Raw genomic sequence first — 21196 nt, forward strand, 5'->3', positions numbered from 1 at the left:
TAAAAATGTATTATGATGTGCAGACTACATTTGCAGGATGTAATTTAAGATAATGTAATCCTTTTCACTGAATCCATGACCTGCTAGCTTGCCTAAATTACAAAACAGACCCTCACAATCCGAGTCCCTTAAACCCATGTTATGTAAGCAGACTAATAACAGGACATCTTACACAATGACGGTTCAACATGAACGGTTAGGTGCGGGCAGTTTATTACCCGTCACTTCCCAGTTGAGGGCAGCTAAAGGGATAATGGTCCACCGCTTGCCCACAATGGGTTTAGCTTTACCGGTTGGGTTCTCGCCTTGTCCCGGACCTGGCCACCCGGATCGCTCCCATCAGGGGTGCGGAGTGGGTGAGGGGTTCTGCGCAGTCAGCTGTGACCCATTTCTGCCTTCTTAGTCACAGTCTCCTGGGCCCGATGACACAACAACGGAACCTGTAGAGACAGGGTCCTGCACGCTGGAAATCTTAGGGGTCTTTTGTCTTCTGTCTTGTGGTTGTGGAGTGGATGGGAGTCTTAGTTTAGAGACCATCAAGAAGTGCAAAACGTGTGTGTGTGTGTGTGTGTGTGTGTGTGTGTGTGTGTGTGTGTGTGTGTGTGTGTGTGTGTGTGTGTGTGTGTGTGTGTGTGTGTGTGTGTGTGTGTGTGTGTGTGTGTGTGTGTGTGTGTGTGTGTTTGTGTATTTGTCAAACCAGGGCATATGTGTACATTTCTCATGAGCACAATTCCACAAGACACATTTGTTATTATTGTGTCCACTGGAGTGTGTGTGTGTGTGTGTGTGTGTGTGTGTGTGTGTGTGTGTGTGTGTGTGTGTGTGTGTGTGTGTGTGTGTGTGTGTGTGTGTGTGTGTGTGTGTGTGTGTGCGCGCGTGTGTCTGTCACCTCCTTGCTAGAGTTGGAGACAGCATGCTGGGTCAAAGTCGTAGGTGTGTGTGATATTGAATGAGGGGTCTGGGATTGTTGAATGGTTCCCTGAATACACACAGAGGCTGATTGGCGGTTGACACTCACGGTTATATTTGAGCATAGGGGCCAGATGTTGTGTGAATGTGACCTCAGACCTAATTTGAAATGAGGCACCTCGTGACCTCTGTGACTTTAAGAGTAGGAGTTTCCTTGATGGCAGTTTAGCTAACCTATGGGAACAGAGCAAGTGTAGGTAGATGTTGATAGTGAAATAGGCTGTTAAACTTAGATGATGGCTATTGTTGAATGATTTTAAGGATGTTCCTCTTCTGATTCCACCAAGAGAGAAGCAAATTTGGCATTTTATCAGTCTGGCGTAAAGTATGATCCATTCTAATGAAGCTAACCAACGTGAGAGCGAGGGTTAGCTTAAACTGAATAGAAAGAAATATATAGAAAAACCATGCAAGTATTTTGTTTCTGGTTTTCTTTACTGTAAATTCAAGCCATTATTTTCCTGTATGCCATCCCATGACAAAAAGTTGGTTTGAAAAGGGAAAGGATGATGATCATAACTATAGAATATAATACAAATACCAAACATTCAATTTAGCACATTTGTTTTTTTATACTTATCTCAAAATAGCATTAGATAGAAATATTATCACAAAACATCCCTTTCCTTTGGACACATTAAAGAATCAATCAGACAATCATCAATAACAGTTGTAAGTTGGCATGAAACATACAAGCCTTGTTTTCAATAACTTAATAATAAATGCCCATCTGGTTAAGGACAACACAAAGAAACGGAATTATGACAAATTTTGCATTTCTTTTTTAAGATAGAATATCATTTATATACCGCATCCTCGAACAATATCTTATAAAAAGGGCAAACATATCAAGGAATTCAGTTTGAGGTGCCTTTTGGAGCTCCAATTGCACCAATTGAGCGTGTGATTGTATTTGTTACGTTAAAAAGATCACTCTCCCAAGGTCTCTCTTTCCTTCTCCCTCTCTTTCCTTCTCTGTCTCTCTCTTTTCTATTCTCTTCCCAAACATTCAAAAGGGACACAATTGTTTCAGGGCAAAAAATAAACACAAAGGGAGAGAGAGAGACTGAGCTAGAGTGAGAGAGGGGGAGAGAGAGAGAGAGAGGGAGAGCCAGGAAAGGAACTGCTCTCTCTCTCTCTCTGTCTTGTTTTGGAATTACTTGGCACGCCCGTCTCAGTGGCCTCGTTGTCGTAGTGTTTCTGTCCAAATCAAACCACAGACAGGAGGGGAAGCTGCACTGCTCCTATAAATATAGGACCCGTTGTGTATACTGTTTCCCGCATTTTTTATTCAAAGGGGTAAAAGGTCAGGAGAGCTGATGAGCAATAGAGGGCTCCACGTGATGTCAAACACATTCCAAGCTGCCATCTTGGTGCTTTCTCGCCATTATATTCAGAATAATAGCGACTGTTTGCTTGGTTAATCTACAATTGCTGCTCATGAAGTCCCAAGATGGCAGGCTTGTATTTATTTTGTGAAACTTTAGATCACATGATTGAAATCCTATAGGGGTTGTTGCATGCCTCTTGAAATACACCATGTGCATGTATCAGTCTGCCTCCGCACACACACACACACACACACACACACACACACACACACACACACACACACACACACACACACACACACACACACACACACACACACACACGCGCGCGCGCACCTTTACACAGAAGCAAATTCATCCACACACACACACACACATATACATGCAGTGGGATACAAAATAGACAATACATACTAATTGACACGGTATTGAAAGTGAAGCTTTACATTGCACTCACACTGGCATGTTAATGATTATGATCCCTTTTGAAAATTATCTGATGAACTTACAAATATATATATATGAGTGTCAAACCACATTTCATGTGCAGTATTTGTAAAGAGATCGGACACAGACATCGGAAAGACTCAATAAATAAGAACGGCCACAAGACGGGTTATTCGGTTAGCCCCTCCCCTTTCACCGTCCCATCTCTCTAAAGACTTGCTGGCCACAATCTGTCGCACATAATATCACAACTGTAAGACTCCAGTGTTTAAAACGAATTATATAGGTAGATCTCAATAAGTAAAAAAAATAGACCAATACTTAAGAAAGAAATACACGCAATAGTGAGTTGTAGGTGCTACAGTCATTCGACAATGATGACCTATTCCAAACAATAAACCCCCTGTATGAGTTTTTGAAGACTTGAAGACTTTCGACCAACAAGGAAACATTCTGTATTCAAGTTGGCCTCAAACCATCTGGTGTTAAAAAAAGGTTGCAATGCTAGCATCAGTGAGCTAATTTTAACATGTTAGCAGGGGATGGGATGAATACATGCGGCTGCAAGTATTAGTTTGTTGGTTCACACAATGATTGGGAGTTTGGAGTTCGTAGAACAGCTGAACTTCCTTTGGTGGCTGTAAATGCAAATACACATGATACCTTTAACCGTTGACTGATGGAAAAATGTGTTGAATTAGGCACTTTGCAAAATATCCTGATCCACGCACATCCTCAGTTATAACAAGATATAACCACCTTCAAGTTATTGACCTTCTGCTAAGCGATATGCCAACATCTAAATGTTATGTAATGCATGTTTAAAACATGAGAGGGTCAAACATCACAAGTATTTCGGCCTGTATGTGGCCAATCCAGGGAAAACTATATCTGAAATAGTTTAAGCTAAGGTTCAACAGTTTTGACCCAATGAAATGCTTCAACAGATTGTCCTCAGTTTACCTGGTTGACATATTAATCATCATTATAATCCATCAGTACTCTTAAGAGTCTGATTTTCTTTTTCATTATCATCTCGTAGTTGTTGGGATGAGTCTTGGATTGAGGCAGGCTTCATTAATAAGAACTGGGAACATCTCCATCAAAGTCATTTTTCTTTGCTTGTTTTTCCAACCAGAAATGTGTTTGCTTCCCCAACCATTTGGTGTGGGTTCTCTGTGGTTGGAGTCCAACAAAGTTTCAACCAAACGTGTCAGAGCAAGCAGGGGCCAGTTGAAGTAGATTACCTTTTATTGGCATATACTTGATTCTTTTGAACTGTCGTACTCCATCCAATGGTAACAAAATGTTCAGACAGTCATTAGTAGTGTTACTAGAAGACGAAAAACCCACAGGACGAACAAGAAACGGACAGGAGAATAAATATGAGGACAAGGTTACTCCTCCTCTCAAAATTCGGCACAGCCAATGAAATGCAAAAGATAGAACCATGTGACCCTGCAGAAAAAAACAAACAGGAAGAGACAGAATCAGGTAAAGTTTATATCAGGTAAAGAATATACCCATCGGGTATATTCATTTTGGGAAATCATATTTGCTGTAGGTGAGATTGCCACAACCATCCGTCAGCTATTAGAGAGTGAAATGGTTCATTTTCAAAATACTGAAATGTTTTTCACCTTTAAACTTAAATTCCATTATTTGTGGAACTCACTTGGGTCAGTGGCAGTCCTACATGAGCATGGCTCTCATCGCTGCCTTGCTGATTTTCTTGCGGTTTTTCTTCAACCTTCTCCTACGCTGGTTGGGCCGGGCAGGGGCCCGGGGAGCGTCTGGGGTCACTGGGGTCGGTGTGGTGGATGGAGATGGTGTCACTGGGTTTGAGAATGGAGATGACACTAAGATTACATTCAGCATATTTCACAGCTCAGGTTATAATAACGAGAATTCACGAAAAACAAGGGTACGATTTTTCCACAAATGACAAGGTGTTTTTCTTCAGTTTTATAATTTTCTATTATGACTTCCGACAGAAAAAAAAACATTTTCCATAAACCTAACCCTATTAACATACCTATGTTTTGTGTGGTTGTTTGCAGATGATGATGCTGTGTGTATTGAAGGTGAGGCTGTTGCCCGCTCTCTTTCTCCAGCTCCTTCTCTTCCTCTTGTTTCAGTTGTTGCAGCCGTATGAGCTCCTTCTCCCGGTCCAGCCTCTTGTGCAGGAGCAGAAGCTCCCCTCTCTCCTCCTCTAGCTGTGCCTCCTCCATTTGTAACTTCCTCTCTTCCTCTGGGGTTTCATTTCCTCCTCGCCTTCCCTTCCCAGGAGGATCCGGGTTGGGCTCCTTTGTCGGTCGGAATCTACTTCCGCCACCGTCCTGATGGGACGCAACGGAGGGAACTTGCTGGCTCGGAGTGTCCAGATCTTTCTCATGGCTCTTTGGATCCGTCGATCGCTCGTCTCCCCTCTGAGTCTCTCGATGCCTGTCTGCATTCTTCTGTAGTCCCAAATCCATCCTGGTCCTTTCCTCTGTGCTGTTGAGCGATAAGGACGGTCCCACTGCGCCTTCCAGCCCCTCGACGCCCGCACCGGGTACATCCAAAGGAGACAAGGTCGGATCCCATTGCCCCGCACCTTTCCCTTGTATTCCCGTGCCGTCGTTGGTCTCCAGCAACCTGCTGGCGTTATGGACCCAGTGGGGCGTGTAAAGAATAGTCTCTCCAGAGCGCGGAGCTCCGCCCCCGGCCCCGGGCCCCGCCAGGCTGTAGTGCTGCTCCTCCTCCGGTGAGGTGAAGGTGTCTCCCCGGGGGCTCCAGTGCTGTTCCAGCAGCTTCTCCAGGTGGACCCTCTGGTTCTTCTTGATCTCGTCCTGGCGATGCAGTTCCTCCTTAGAGTGCGACTTGCCCTTTGGATAAGGAAAGCAAAGTTATTTCAGTTTCGATCCATAATCAGATTCAGAGACGGAATAATTATTGTTATTTTTTTCTTGCCATTGAGATGTTCTAACATCTCAGCATCTAGGCTGTTAAAAAAGTAGAATTATTTATTTGAATTGTGTGAATCAATACAGTGTAAAGTATATCTACTTTTCATCATTTAACACATGGTCCTATCTTAACTTAACAAGATTAGCTTGAGAGATTTCTATGTACATATCTGTACTTATACCAACATACACTGCCTAAACGTCAAAGTATCAAAGGGAAGTACAATAAAATACAACACAATGGAATGCATACCAGGCCCTGTTGCTGGTCTATGGTTTGGTTGTGGTGCTGGTCCTTGCTGGGAACCGGCCCTCTTCTGGAGGACTTCTTCTTGGGCGCCGGAGGTCGTGGCACGGGCTGGCACCGGCATTCCACGTGGTCCACCACCGACACCACCGCTTTGTTGTAGGTTGGCTTCTGGTTGATGTACTGGATCTTCATCACCTGCCGGTCCACCAGGATAGGAACAGGTTTCGTGTTGGAAAAGTGCATGACATGTAAACTATGCTTTGGATTTGTGACCTGACGTTGGTCTAGTGTGTGTTTCAGAGAGTGAGGGTCTGAAAAGGATCTCTAAGGATATGGTGATTTCAAGGCAAATTTATTTATATAGCACATTTCATACACAAGACTCAAGGTCAAGGTGCTTAAAAGTGTCAAGAGTGCATAAAATACTTTTAACAAAAGACTTTTAACAACTGGATTTAAAATAATCAATAAAATACGTCTGAAAAACAGGATTTAAAAGAATGCATGAAAGAGATTTGAAAGTTAAAATGACATTATAGTTTAGCAGAAGGCAAGGGTGACCTTGACCTTGATTTAAATGTAGTCAGGTTTGACGCAAATCTCATGTTATTAATCAGTTTCTGTTCTGAAGCAGTGGATCGTGGAATGGCCTTGATTTACAGGTATTCATAAGGTATTTGCCTTATACCTTATATGTTTCAAGCTGTTCGAAAAAGCTGATGTATGTAAAGAGAATGTATAGAGACATCTATACGTATAGAGAACAACCTCACTTTCTGACACAGTAATGACTAAGTATTGCATTCATCAGATATTTGGTTGGTACTGGGCTGAAAGTACTTCCGTCCGCAGTGTGCCTGACGGTGTGCTTAAGTAAGGTGCCCCCAACAACACACCTGGCACTTAATGACATCTTTATCCAATCTGAAGTCACTCTGGTTAAAAAGCATCTACTTTGACTGACTAAATAGTCTAACAAATCAGACCTTCGATTAATATCTAGTCTGATGGCATAAATGGGTTTTCTTCAGTAGAATATCTCTGCGGGGCGGAATCATGCCTATTTCCGCCCCGAAATGATTTCTTGTTTCGCTGTGTGCCATCTCCCCGCAGAGGTTCTGCTATAACATAGTAGAACTGCTGGATCCCAGATTACTAACTAGTTCATACCTCCCACTCTTGTGAAGCGACTTTGAGTATCCTGAAAGGCGCTATATAAAATCAATTTATTATTATTATTATTATTATTCATACTATTGTGTACGACTGGAAGGTGCGTGTACCTGCAGGTATCTGGTGTGTGTGAGCACGGGGACACACTGCAGGGTGTTGGCGTTGCAGCAGCCAGAGCACCGCTGCACCTCCACGCACGGCGGCCACAGCAGGAAGTGGGCGTTGCTGCGGTCCAACATGTCCCGGGTCACTTCCACCACCTCCGTGCGGACCTTGCACAGAGCCTGCTGGGCCGGCTGGGCATCTGAAGAGACACACCATCAAAGACCATTAGATACGAATGTCTCACTAGTGACGACTGTAATGAGATGAGATAAGGTGCTTTATTGAACCCAGACGGGAAATTCCGTTGCCAAAACAGCAAGTACAGTAGAAAAAAAATAATGAAACAAAATAACACTAGAAAGGATTTATAGGAAAAATAAGTCTAAACATAACAATAGTAGCAGAGATACAGATTGTATTAATGCTGTTGAGATTTGTAGTAATAAATAGGCAAATAAGTACAATGATAGTAAGTAGTAAGTGTTATTAACATTATTAGAAACAATTCTATGACAGAAGCATGCATAGCAGTATTAGCAATGGGTTGGGGGTCAGTGCCCAAAGTCAACCTCTAGAAATCCTTGAGGATGGATGCCTAACTCCAACATGATGACATCAAAAAATCATTAACTATAATTTATGTTCAATGAGTGTCTAATAAATGATGACATCAAATAACTAAAATGCCACACACTGCTCTGATTAAGCAATTGAAACTACTTCCTTAACGTATTTCACCAGAACAGTTTCAATGTGTGTCAATAATACATGATGAATTACAGTCATACTTAAAATTGCAGAACATCCAACAATTTCACAGTATTTCTTATCGTGACCCAGCAAAAAACAAGATATCCACCATAGAGTGGTCATCTTGGTTTTGATCACATCCCATAGTGACTTAAACCAAGCCAACTCAGAATAATGAGGAAGAAGAACTTCTATGGGTATGTACCAAAACCTTTTCCCATGTCCTCCACCCAGTGGCGGTTTTAGGTACGGGCGATACGGGCAACCACCCGGGGCGGCATTACAGGGGGGGTCATCATCATACTCCCCCCCCCCCCCCCCCATCAACAACTTGGGGGGGGGGGGGGGAGGGCGCATGGAGGGGGTCTCGCCCGGGGCGCAATTCAATGTACAACCGCTACTGCCTCCACCCTACCTGCCTTATTCATGTGCCTTCATGATTCTAAACAATAGCCTGCTGGGAAGCTGGCAGGGCTGGAATGACCATCTGGCATACAGGGCAAATTCCCGGTGGGCCGGCAGGCCTTTTGGGCCGACGAGGTTTGAAAAAAAAAAAATAATAATAATAATTAATAATAATAATTCTGGGCCCGGCCCGGCCAGGCCAAGTCACACAGCCGAGGGCCGAGGGCCGAGGTCCCTTCCCTCTTGGGCGTGCGGGCTGCCTGTCAGTGTCAACTTAACCTGAAAGGTCCATCCTGGACACCGGAGGGCTGAGGTACCGCGGCTGTCAGTCTGTCAATCAGTCACGTCACTTAAAAACAGAAAAAAAACCTCGAGAAAAATGGAGAAGAAACGTAAAGGAGGCGCGGAGAAACTCCGAGACAAAAAAAGACAAGCCCTGGAGGCAAACGCTGCAAAATGTGGTAAAATATCGCACATGCTTGCTGCGACAGCTGGAGCTGGCCCTTCATCAGCACCGCCACCGACTACGGTGGAAATTGCAGCAAGAGCAGAGACAGGCGGCGGCGGCGCCGGCCAGGGCTCAGGCGAGGAGATTGGGAGTCTCTTTCCGCTCAGCGGTACAGTTGCTGGACTAGTGGTAAGAAGTTGAAAATTAAGTTATGTTGATTATCTAAGAGAGTCTTAACAGTCTTTAAAACACAGTTTACAATTTATGTAACCTTTATTTAATTTGTTATAATACAAGAAAGGGGAGACTCACTGCTTTTTTTGCATCTGGACCACCTTAGAACTGTCCTGAAACTGTCCTGTCCTTGAAAACCACTACACCTAGACTCTTCAAATAAAACATAGTTTCAGATTTGTGAAACCTTTATTACATTTGTGAAAATTCAATAAAGGCACATTTTAAAGCTTTTTAGGGGTCCAGACCGCATTAGAACTGGTCCTGATTGAAAACCACTACACCTAGACTCTTCAAATCTGGACTAAATGATCACAGTGAGACTATAAATTATTAAAATATAATATAATAAATGTGTACTGGTGGGTGGTCGATTAATTGCGGTGGGCCGGTCTGGGTCCAAAATGCCAGGGCCGATTTTTTGTCCCAGTCCAGCCATGGGGGCTGGTGTTTAGAACCAAGATGGCTGCTAGAAGAATAAGGCCCATTGCACTTTAGCTCCTCAATGAGACGACCCGGAGAAAAGGAGTAGTGTGGAAATGAGAGCGCCACGATACAATCAGCGTCATTAAAGGTGTTATCGTCTAAAACTGCATCTGCAGCTCACTAAGTTAGTGAGCTGACTAAGGGACAATTGGACAATGGGTAATAGTGATCAAGGAGAACATCTGAACATTTAGGAGACCGCTAGAGTAATCGATAAAGAACAGCTAATGAAATGCAGCCTAGTTTGTCGTAGGAAAATCAGGAATTCTCCATGCCAGCACGACCACCTTCTCTATTGCTGACGCTCATCATGCTAATGATGCTACTGACCCATAACATTTGTCACCCTGGCAGACTTGTCTCTGGTCGGGAGTGACTGCAATGTGATAGCCAACATCTTTTCAAGACGGGTGTGATCTGAAAAGAAGCCCCGCTGCCTCTTTGAAAGGGGTGCCATTGAGCCTCTATTTGTATTGGTACGAATTAAGATTAAGACCTTTGAGGTTCGGCGACCTTAGCATTTACAAACACACCCAAATGTGTGGTTTTATCTGCAAAGCGCTTGCAGGAAACCCACAATCACAATGAACTAGACCAAGACATTTGCAAAATTACATAGAAATAGAGCAGACATAAAATCAGTTGAATCTCGAGTTAACGCCCTACAGCTGAGAGTAGTGTCAACAGTACCAGTAGTTAACAGCTCAGAACACAGCTGCTAAAAATAACTGTGCATTTACAATGTAGATAGAACTATACTTGTCTAAACATACACAAGGTTTATCTAAATGTCATCAATGATACCGCATCACTTTGACACTTTATTCTTAGTCTTTTAGCCGACACTTTTGTTCAAGGCAGTGATACATTTTTGGAGTGACTGCAGAAGACGATGAGTCAAAGTTACCAAACAATAAATAAACTAAAGAGTAGAAAGGAATCAGAAGCAAGAGGTTAGTATCTTTGTTGTCGTTGTCGTTATAAGTGGAGTTCAAGTTTACAGTAGTAACACCAAAACAGATTGCTTTGCGTAAGATAAGCAAGGAGTAAGAAGAGGAGGTTTTAAGGGGAATTGGTCGGGGGAGGGCTGTGAACTTACTCAAGCTCCTTGGTGACCTATGACCTCCTGGGACTGGGGAGCCCTCTTCCTCCTGGTCTGCGAGCAAACAATTAACAAACACACGATGCGTCAGTATGGACGCATCTAAATATAAGCTATTGTTGATTTGTGCAGTTCTGTATGGATGACGTGCTCGTGCTCCCTCTCTCTCGCTCTCTTTGTTCTTCTGACTCATTCTTTATCAAACTGTGTGTGCTTGTGGGGAGAGAGAGAGAGAGAGAGAGAGAGAGAGAGAGAGAGAGAGAGAGAGAGAGAGAGAGAGAGAGAGAGAGAGAGAGAGAGAGAGAGAGAGAGAGAGAGAGAGAGAGAGAGAGAGAGAGAGAGAGAGAGAGAGAGAGAGAGAGAGAGAGAGAGAGAGAGAGAGAGAGAGAGAGAGAGAGAGAGAGAGAGAGAGAGAGAGAGAGAGAGAGAGATGTTAAATAGTACTTGTTCATATTTCTATCTGCCCCGGATGAACAGGCCTGTCCATGAGACTGTTGGTCTAGCTGAGGATGTTTCTGTCAGCACTACTTGTGCGTCTTGACTGAGTATTGCTTCCACTGTTTGTTAGTCACAATTACCTCAGAGAATGTGTCACTGTGTGTCACTTTTCCGCTAGTGATTAACCAGTTAAGCATAGTTAACTAAAAGCAATCCGTACTTCCTTGATTTGGTCCCTCAATACTTTATACTACATTCTCAAATATAGAATACTCATTCAGATAATAAAAGCTTACAGTATGCAGATTTAGTGTAATCTGTAAATAACATTTTATAACATAAATAAACATAAATGATACCCACTTTGTGACCACCATTTAAAAAATAATGTTTTATTTTAAACTTTGATGGTTATTTTTGGGCGTCATAAGGTGAGAGTGACATGGTTACCCAGGGAGTCAGAGAACAGTAGCAGCTGCAGGTCCTCGATGGAGGAGATGGAGCTGCTTCTAACCAGGTCCACCAGTGCTGCAGGTAGAGGGTCCACCTGGCACACACACACACACACACACACACACACACACACACACACACACACACACACACACACAAACAGAGAGACATAATGATCAGGAAAAACGGCAGAAAGAGTTTAAGTCTCCCAGTCAATATCAGGATCATGACAAAGACGACATGGTCAGGACAGAAACAAGTTTAAACCTTTGGGGCTGCATGCTTTAAAACTGTGTGAATATTGTTATCCAGAATGCAAATCAACACCGTGGCTACCATAACAAGCATCTAGGAATCTCCTCTTCATGACTCGTAGAGAAAGCCTGTCCTAAACAAACCCCGGGCATGGCCGTGGTGTTGTAGCACGCCTTTAGCAGTCTCTGTACGACTCCTTCTCAGGGCCGGTGTAAAAGAACAGCGCTGCTTGAAGTGTCAGTGTGTCACTGCCACCACTGCACCACTACCCTTGAGAGAGTGCAGCAATAGTTTTAGAGACCTTTAGCCCCGCCACTGCTGCCAAACAGACAGCCAAGAAAGCAGCACTCCCAGAGCATGACTGTGTAAGTAGGTGTGTACTGGAGTCAAACCCCCCTCCTTTGGTCAGTGGAGGAGGAGGAGGAGGAGAAGGAGGGGGTTTGGGGTAAGGCATTAGCTCGGACACCCACACAATGGTCACTAAGATGGGGTGGAAGGGCAGTGGGGGTTGGCCGTAGGACTATTGGCCTTGTGTCTTCCTCTCATCTGCTAACATTTAGGGGTCAGAGGAGCCAGGAAGGAGCCAGGAAGTGGTGGTTGGGAGGGGGGATAGGGAGGGAGGGAGGTGGATCTGTTTAGAAAAAAAGAGGGGATAATAGATGAATAAAAAAGGGGGTTAAACGTGGGCACGAGGATCAGACGTGGGTCGGAACACTTCCTCTGATTGATTTAAATGCTGTGGGTGGGGTGTTGTTTTTTCTCTTTCTTTTCTTTCCTTGCGATGTTCGGGTGACGAGATGGAGCCAATGGAGCGGGTGGGATAGTTTCTGAATGTTGAATTGTGTTATAGTGTGTCGATAAAGTTACTATTGAACTGAAATACAATAAATGTTCGATTGAAGCGAGACAAATCACAAAACCAGAATCCACTGTTCATCAGTAATAACTCATCAAATCTTTATCCCACACACAGCCACAGCTTGCCCCCTAAATCACTTCTAAACCCAACTGAGTGACAATGGCTACTACTACACAATTGTTTCCAGCGGGTTACAGTTGCGGCCCAGTAAACCTGTCCTCCAACTGTAGCGTGTCCTTCATTCACTTTTCTCAGGGTATAACATAATGAACTCCGGTGGGAAGCCAGGGGGGTTTGTGCTACAGAGGAAGTGGTGGTCCATGCGTAAACACAGGATTCCCACCCTGCCTCTACTGTACTCCATTCACCGTATGCCGCTGCTGATTGGCTGAGCAGACAGTGCATTAGCATCTCCATTGTAGGAGCGTAGATGCCCCCAGAGGACCGCTTGGCCGGGGTTTCCTCTCTAGCGCCACAAGGAGGAACCCAGCCTGCTTCCCTGGCCCTGCCTGGGTGGTGATTATGGGATGTGTGCCTTTTGTTCGGAGCAGTGCTCGCTGTCATGGCGATTAGCGTCCGAGCAGGAAAATTGCGCAATGGGCACAAGCTCGGAGCTAACTAATAAACTAAACAGATGCGATAAACGCAATGAACTCACAGCACTCAAGAGTAAAGGATGAATTTGGTTCTGTTCCAATGGAAACCTTTTCCTCAGGATTCTCCACCAGATCTTCATACGGCTGAGGATGAGCATGGCATGGCATAGCATGGCATCCAGGACCAAAAGGGGGTCAATGAACACCATGAAGTTTGTCTGAGTGAAAAGTTCAGCTTTGCCTTAGCATCCTACCCCATATGGAGCTGTTAGCTATTAGCCGTCAGCTGTTCTAGATAATTAGTTTGTGCAGATGCTGGAACAGCTGGCAGTTCTTTTGTGCCTGCCTGTCCTTCTTTGTACTCCTCATACAGAACAGAACACATAACGTCTGCTGTATCTCACAGCTGGAACCCTAAAGAAAAGGTAAGTTCATTTCCTAGTTTTTAATGATGATTCATGTTTTATGTGTTTTGCTGTATGAGTGATGTATAAAACGACGATAACAGTGGCCTGTGTACATTTTAGCCAATAGGCGGCTATTTGATGGATGGCCATATTGAAATGCTGGCAAAGAGGTAAATTTGCGTGGCATTATCCACAACAAATTGATGCAATAACTGTATTGTAAGACGCATTGTATAGAAAATGTTTATCAATATGGAATCTCTCAGTACATTTCTTATTTCCAAGGGAGGTTATCATCGGGCAAAATCTTGCCGGAAGTTCCATAAACATATCTTTCATATCAACAAAGCTTGCAGTTGTTTGTTGTTCTTCAAGAGGTCTTTAAACAGACCATTCCAAATTTGCGGCAGCCATCTTGCTTGTTTACAAAAATGTCTCAACGGTGATCCTCTGTTGTGATTGGCCAGACATATAAGGCAGACAGATAAGATAGACACATACATCTTCTTGAACGGGAGGGGGATCAGATGCATCTCTCAGAGGAAATTAAAACATGAGCTCACAGACTCATCTGGTTCCCAAATGAATGAAAGACATCATTAAGTCACACGTTAAACATGGAAAAGTATCTGCATTGCATTGCTATAACAAGGTTCTTGATAGAAATTGTCAAGTTGACACAATGCAGAAGATGAGGACTAGACCGTGTCACGCTCCTGGGGAACTCCTGGGGATGCTAGGTACACACGATGCAGTGGGAGAAGAGGAGGAGCAAGGCGGAGGGGAGTCAAACTAATGACGTTTAATTATAGAGGGTCTAGTTTGGGGCTAGCATCCACTGGCAGCCGTGGTGCACAACATATGTCTGTCCCTGGGAAGAAATATGTGATATACGCATCAGTACATGTGGAGGTGATGGGTCTCCAACTCCTTCTGTAGAATTGCTGTATGGTCCACTGTAACCATTTTTAAATGAAAACAAAAACACACAGGTGAGATGTGAGATACATTCACCGTAGACGCATAGTGTTTCTGCCTATAAGCGTGCAGCAATTATGCCCTACCATCAAAAAGGAACTCAAGTGTATGTTCAATGACTCATGATGATTTGATTTGTTATAACTGCACTTCCCTGGAAATAGCTACTGAATGAACATGACTGAACATTATAGTCTTTGATTCAAACTTCTCTACAGTAGGTCTAGGGAAATTCCTGGTTGTGCACCTCAAAGCCTGTGCAACCACTTTCAAGACACTTGAAACAATTTCCGTCGATGGGATTTGGTCTTTACATGTGGTGCACGTTGCCTACAGAAGCTATAAAATGTGTGTGGTTCAATGACAGGGATCTTTAGTCAGCTGGGGTGTACAGGTTCCGCACGAGAGTGTACATGTGCAACAATACAGGCATATTCCAGATGTTTCTTATAAAATCTGATACAAACAATACTACTTATGTTGTGCACCAGCACACTGATTCCAAACAATGACTACATCTTCCTTTGCGTCATTCAAACCAATCCATAGTTGGAGACCAGGCACTCACATCCAAGGAAAATCTATGTCTTCCATTATGGAGCTATATCTTTCCCAATGTAGTATGTGTCTGGATGGGGGTTACAAAAACATAGCCAATTCGATCATCTGTCTTGTCCTGTCATTATGGGGTATAAAGGGGGTAACATTAGGGTTAAGGGTGGAGGTTGTGCAGGAGGTGGAGGGGGTGGGGGTAGGCAATCCCAAACCCTGCCCTGAAGGGGATCTCTCATATGGAGCCTCTTAATGACATGTGCAGCCCTCCGTCTGGGGCCAGAGGAACTGGACAGGAAGTTATAGATCTGACTGGAAGAGACAATCTTCAAGGACTATGGTCAAAGAGTTGCGCCCCAATTTGACTTGTTTGGATATTCCCTTCCTATAGCTTGACTTTTGTGTTGAGTTTTGTGTGTGTGGGTGTGTGTGTGTGTGTGTGAGTGTACGTGACCCATATTGTCTTGACCCCTACAAAGGTCACAGTTCCGACAAGTAAGGGGCCCTCAGCCAGATTCCCAGCCAGATGAAATCTACATGCACAACTTTTTTAGAGAGCAAAAAAGATCCGAGCATAGTCTGAATAGTAAAATCGGAATGGATATTTCACTGTTCTTGCAGAGATAAACTACAGACTCACACTTCGCCGCAAATTAAATGAGCCTGAGAAGTTTTTAAAAGGTGCTTCACAATGTCGGTTTAAACGTGGAACTGGAGGGAGCGCTCCAACCAGAGTCTGGGACTTCCGCGGCCATTCTATTTGAACTGCCGAGGAAGCTGTCCCTGCGGTAGCCATTGTGGAAAAACCCCCAATTACTGTATGCATCAATACAGCATCCTTCCTCCAATAGTGCTCCAGAAATTATAAAAATAAAAACGTTATGCACTCACATCATGTGATGGCAAAAAATAGAACAGAATATGAAGTTTTGGTTTCTTATCAATCATGTGGATGTGCTCCCCTCCTTGGCTGGAAATAATCAAAAGGTGTCCTGTCCCACACATTGACACAACTGAAATCTATTTTTGGATTTTGGTTAGCTTCGGTCTGCTTCCTCCTTCACCAGGTGTGTAACCAGGAGGTACATATGATGTGGTGAAGATTCTTGGTTAGGGTCTAAGGGGACTTGACAGGCCTGTATTTGTTTTTCACTTTGATAATCCTGTATTTTGAGGGTTGCATTTTTGTCTTTAGACTTCAAAAGAAAGACATGAGGACGGATTGCTCCGACATACGCGCCAAGCATTGTTCTGAACATGGAACATCCTACGCCATACAAAGGCGTTGCTTTTTCAAATAAGTTTGTTGTTGGTTGCCAAACATTGTATATTCCTGAACGCCTTTAAGTGTTGTAAGTCTGCTGCTTCTTCACAGGCTTCCACCAGTAGGTCACTAATTTACACCGCTTCATTTGCGGGAGTTTGACCAGTTGGAGCAGAGAGTGTGAGGGACTGCAGGCTCTGCCCAGGGAGAGGTCAGCCTAGTCAACGGTTGCCTGCAGGTCAATGGCGTGACAAAACCACAGACATTGTGAGGGCTTGATTGATTGAAAGCAGAAAAGGGAGCTGGTGAAGGCAGCCAGGGAGCTCACGGAACACGGCCCCATGGTTCCTGGTTTGTTAGACTTGTTGTCCCCACCCTCCACCCCATGGCCAACACTGGGCTGGTTCATGCGATGGTGTGAACTGGACTCCAAGTGGGGGAACATGTGGAAGAGTATTGGTGGGATGCAGACATCTGGAGGGGGGGGGAACAGCCAACAGCGAGGTTGTGTCTGTGTCTCCCCCCAAAGACCCCTCACCCCCCAAAACCCCCAAGGCACCCCATCCATAGAGTCCATTAATGGGAGAATCAACATTATTGTTGTGGATTATTATGGATGGACCCCAACCTTCTTTATATTGATTGTCACCCGCAGAGGACACACTGGAATACAGCCCTGGGAACTCTATTTTAGTTTCTGCTTTTTTCCTAGCTTCTACTCTACTCTTCTTTTCCCCAGATGAAATGAAAAGGCTTTTTTCAAAATTTTGTAAGGTATGAAGATGAATAAGTGTGTTATATTATCACAACCTGCCTTCTGGTTTCACCCTATGGCTGTACTAATGCGTGTGCAGGTGCTTTGTCCTAAGGAGAAGACCCGAGGAAAAGTTCTTTAGTTTTTTCGTCAACTCAATGGGTGTTCGCATTTGACAAAACAGAGACAAGAAAATATCCAATAGCAAAGCGGAAAAGAGAACAATGGTATGCAATATAATATAATAAAAGGGGGGGGGGGGGAAACAAAGCAGACACTAAAAACTGAATATAAGTAGAAAAACTGAATCGTGTAATGTTGTGCATTTGTAAAGCATGTATAATACATAATGCAATATGCGTAATAACGTAGTAAACATGCTATGGTCAGTGTGAAACTCACCCCGGCTGCGCCAGACACGCGCAGACACGCCACCAGCAACGCAAGCAGCCGTACCCACAAGCTCATCTCGCTGCCCAGCCTCGAGCCTCTCCGACGGACCGGGCATTTATGGAGGCGCGAGTCTCTCTCCTCAGCACTGGGCGCGGGGACAGCGGCTCGCCCTGTGCTGCTGCTGCTGCGTGCGCCTTTTAGATCGACTCCCACACTGACTGTCGTGTCTCCAGTTATCAAAAGAATATAGCGTTTGTCCTCTGCGAGCTATAGTCTGCACGTGAACACAGAGTCCATCAGATAAACTCGAGCGGCCATCCAAGTTTTTTTTTTTTTTTTCTCCAGTGACTGAAGACTTCACAGACGTTACGCCGGCGACAAGTGCAGTCTTTCGCAGATTGGGGGGGTTAACCTCTGAGAAATGTATAAAAAAAAGTTGAGATTACATGGCTCTCGAACAAAAGAACCACTGGGCCCTGGGTAAACAAATCCACCAGAGCGCAAAACCCAAAATAACTGCCGGGGGGAAGAAATAACTGCTTCTCGTAGCCTATAAAAGGATAAAAAATAAATAAAATAAAATCCACTTGTCCCCTCGATATAATTAGCTTTACCCCTTGCCAAAGTCCACAAGCTGTGCGTAACCGTAATAATATAGTCCCAAACAAAAAATCCAGAGAACGGGGACTTGAATGTGTGAAATAACGGCAATGGACTGCAGTTTCCCCGTACTGGTGTTCCGAGGAGCCTTATCAACAACCAAGTCGCTGTGTGGCACGGTGCGTCCCTGCCCTGGGCCCGCCTGATTACACTGCTGCACCACCACAGTCCCCGACAAGAGTCTGCTCCGCACACAAACTATCTCTCTCCCGCCCCCTGTCTGAAGAATGGGTGATAATCATGTAGCCTGCATAAATACAATGCCTGTCTAGCGAGGGAACAAACCGCCGCATTCAAGGGAGACGCCGTCACCACAATCGATTTGGTTCCAACGCAAGCTCGTTTGACTGCATGCATTGAGAATGGAATACAATTGCATGGGATTTAATTGAAAATTGTGACATTTTGAATTGAATTTAATTTAATTGAGATGAGTTGAGTTGATTTGAGTTGAGGTCGGTTTAATTTAATCAAATCTAATTGAGAATAGATAGAACATAATTTACTTTGAGAGTGAGACGTTTTCTACATTTCTTCTTTTATTTGTATAGGTATTTCTTTTCTATACGACTTTTTGGTTGCTATGGCGGCGGTCCAGTCAACGTAAGCAATAACCCCTTGGTAACAAAGTAACGAAATAGAATCAGCTGAACTGATGTTTCACCCCCATCAAGTGTGTCCCTGAGGCAGGCAGGAGTGTAAATGACATCATTTATTGATCATTAGCAGCTGGTTAGCTCTGACCACCTGCTACAAGGGCGTGTTCAACCATGTCTAAACACATGCTTCATTATTGATCAATAGGTGATTTCATATTGGTCTTGGCAGCCAGCAGCCTCTGATAATGTGGACACATGTACAAGCTTCAAATTTACCGTTTAATATGCCCTAGTCAGCTTAAAAAAAAAAGAACATTTGAATGATGTAAGTTTAAACAGTTTTCTACATTAGCACTACTGTAACATTAAATAATACACAAATTAATAACAACATGAATATAAAAGAAAACCTTTGTTCATTGAATGAGTACACATTTCAGCAAAATACAAATCAAAGAGAGGCATCTGGACTACCTAAAGACATATAATCCCAGCCCTTACATAGCCAAAGGGCCTCTCCTTAGGTCTAGGAGATGTGGTCAAAGCCCACTTCAAGGCCCTAAAGGTGTTCTTAAATATCAACAGTTATACTTAGAACCATGACCTTTCACAATCTCTCATGTTTGGGGAACATTTTTGCACAATGTCTCGGCCACTGTAGGCCCGTAGTTGCACATTGTTGAAGCGCTAGATGTTGGGTACCCAAAAAAAAGGTTACACGTCTGCAGTCTTTGCTTTTGAAGGCTTTCAAAGAACTGTATCGCATATAATAATAGGGTATACAAACATGAGAAAATTTTCACAACTTTTAAATGGGAGTGAAAATAAAACATTAGATAAAAAAGAAAAGAAAGTAGGCCTATAGCCATAAAAAAGAAAGTAGTCTCAGCTATTATCGGGTAATGTTGGACAAAAAAAAATCGATGTTTAAAACAGAAAAAGGAAATGGTCATAGGTACACTAATGTGTTTTGCATGATCAAGGATACGACAAATGCGGCCCGAATGGTCGTCATAGCTACGGGTGACTGTCCCCTCATTTTCCGTAAGGTCTAATCAAGGAGTGCGAGCTGCTGAATAATAGAAGGCTATTGTTTGTCCCGTCGGCGCGGTAGGAAACAGCGCGTGAGCAAGCACGCTATATTTACATTGTGCTTCATGTCCACATGTCGTGTCCAAGGACACAGGCCCGTATGGGAAAATAATCATGAGCTCATAGGCTGCTTACGAGGGAGGGTTTCTCAATGTGGAGGTGAAAGATCCACTTGTAAGGGCATTGTCACGCAGTGACGTCCAATCACAAGGGCGAATGTTCCCCCGGAATAGCGAAGATCCAGTGGACCTTATGCTAACCATATGCTAATCTAGTTTTCTGTGCTAAACAATGTTCGACATTTTCCAATTTTGAGGTCATTGACTTTGGCGTTCAGAGTCACACAAACAAGGCAGAGGAAGGTGTTCGCCGTGTGCTACATGTGTCAGTCATCGAGCGTGTCACAACACGTCTTTATTTCCGCTTTTAATGTGTTTTATTGCCGACAGACAAGGATGCTCTGGGGTATGCAGTTTCCAAGAGGGAAACAAAACACAGCAGACTTCATCCAGCTGGAGGAGGAAGATGATAAACGAGGGATGAAGTGGAGGAGGAGAAGGAGGAGGAGGGGGCATGCAGGTCCATGACTGGAGGTGGGGATTTTCCCACACACCCTCTCTCTCTCTCGCTCTCTCTCTACCCCTATTCCCCCTCTCTCTCTCTCACACACACACACACACACACACACACACACACACACACACACACACACACACACACACACACACCTGTGAATCTCACTACCACATCACAGTTTAAAGCTGTAAATCAAATTGTGGACAACTGACAACATAATAAGAAACATTCATAAAACATAATGTGTGTTTCACTGTATGCCAATGTGTGTGTGTGTGTGTGTGTAGGTGTGTGTGTGTGTGTGTGTGTGTGTGTGTGTGTGTGTGTGTGTGTGTGTGTGTGTGTGTGTGTGTGTGTGTGTGTGTGTGTGTGTGTGTGTGTGTGTGTGTGTGTGTGTGTGAAAGTCATATTTCTGTTTTCTAGCTGTTTGTGGATTTTTGTATACAAAGGAACTTTGTCTGTTTTTTGGTGTGTAAGACACACACACACACACACACACACACACACACACACACACACACATGCATATAAACCCACATAAACCCATTCACACACATGCACAAAAACATACAGAGACACGTGCACATGAACACACACAAAAGTGAACGAAAGCGCAATCAAACAAAAACATTTGAGGACATTTGAGGACATTTGATGAACACAAATACACAC

At 43.9% G+C, this 21196-nt stretch overlaps 1 protein-coding gene across 1 annotated transcript; it reads right to left on the reverse strand.

Moving 5' to 3' along the window:
* Positions 1 to 1402: 1402 nt before the first annotated feature.
* On the reverse strand, positions 1403 to 18388 carry pdgfbb (platelet-derived growth factor beta polypeptide b). The gene is made up of 8 exons (XM_084463405.1): positions 17607 to 18388; positions 11537 to 11633; positions 10646 to 10702; positions 7229 to 7422; positions 5949 to 6140; positions 4783 to 5614; positions 4423 to 4582; positions 1403 to 4205 (listed from the first exon to the last, which is right to left on the reverse strand). Exons 1-7 carry the CDS (start codon positions 17670 to 17672, stop codon positions 4440 to 4442), a joined length of 1581 nt encoding a protein of 526 aa, XP_084319531.1. The 5' UTR covers positions 17673 to 18388; the 3' UTR covers positions 1403 to 4205; positions 4423 to 4439.
* Between the last annotated feature and the right edge of the window lie 2808 nt (positions 18389 to 21196).

The sequence above is a fragment of the Micromesistius poutassou genome, assembly GCF_964030765.1.
Source record: "Micromesistius poutassou genome assembly, chromosome: 1".
Classification (NCBI taxonomy): Eukaryota; Metazoa; Chordata; class Actinopteri; order Gadiformes; family Gadidae; genus Micromesistius; species Micromesistius poutassou.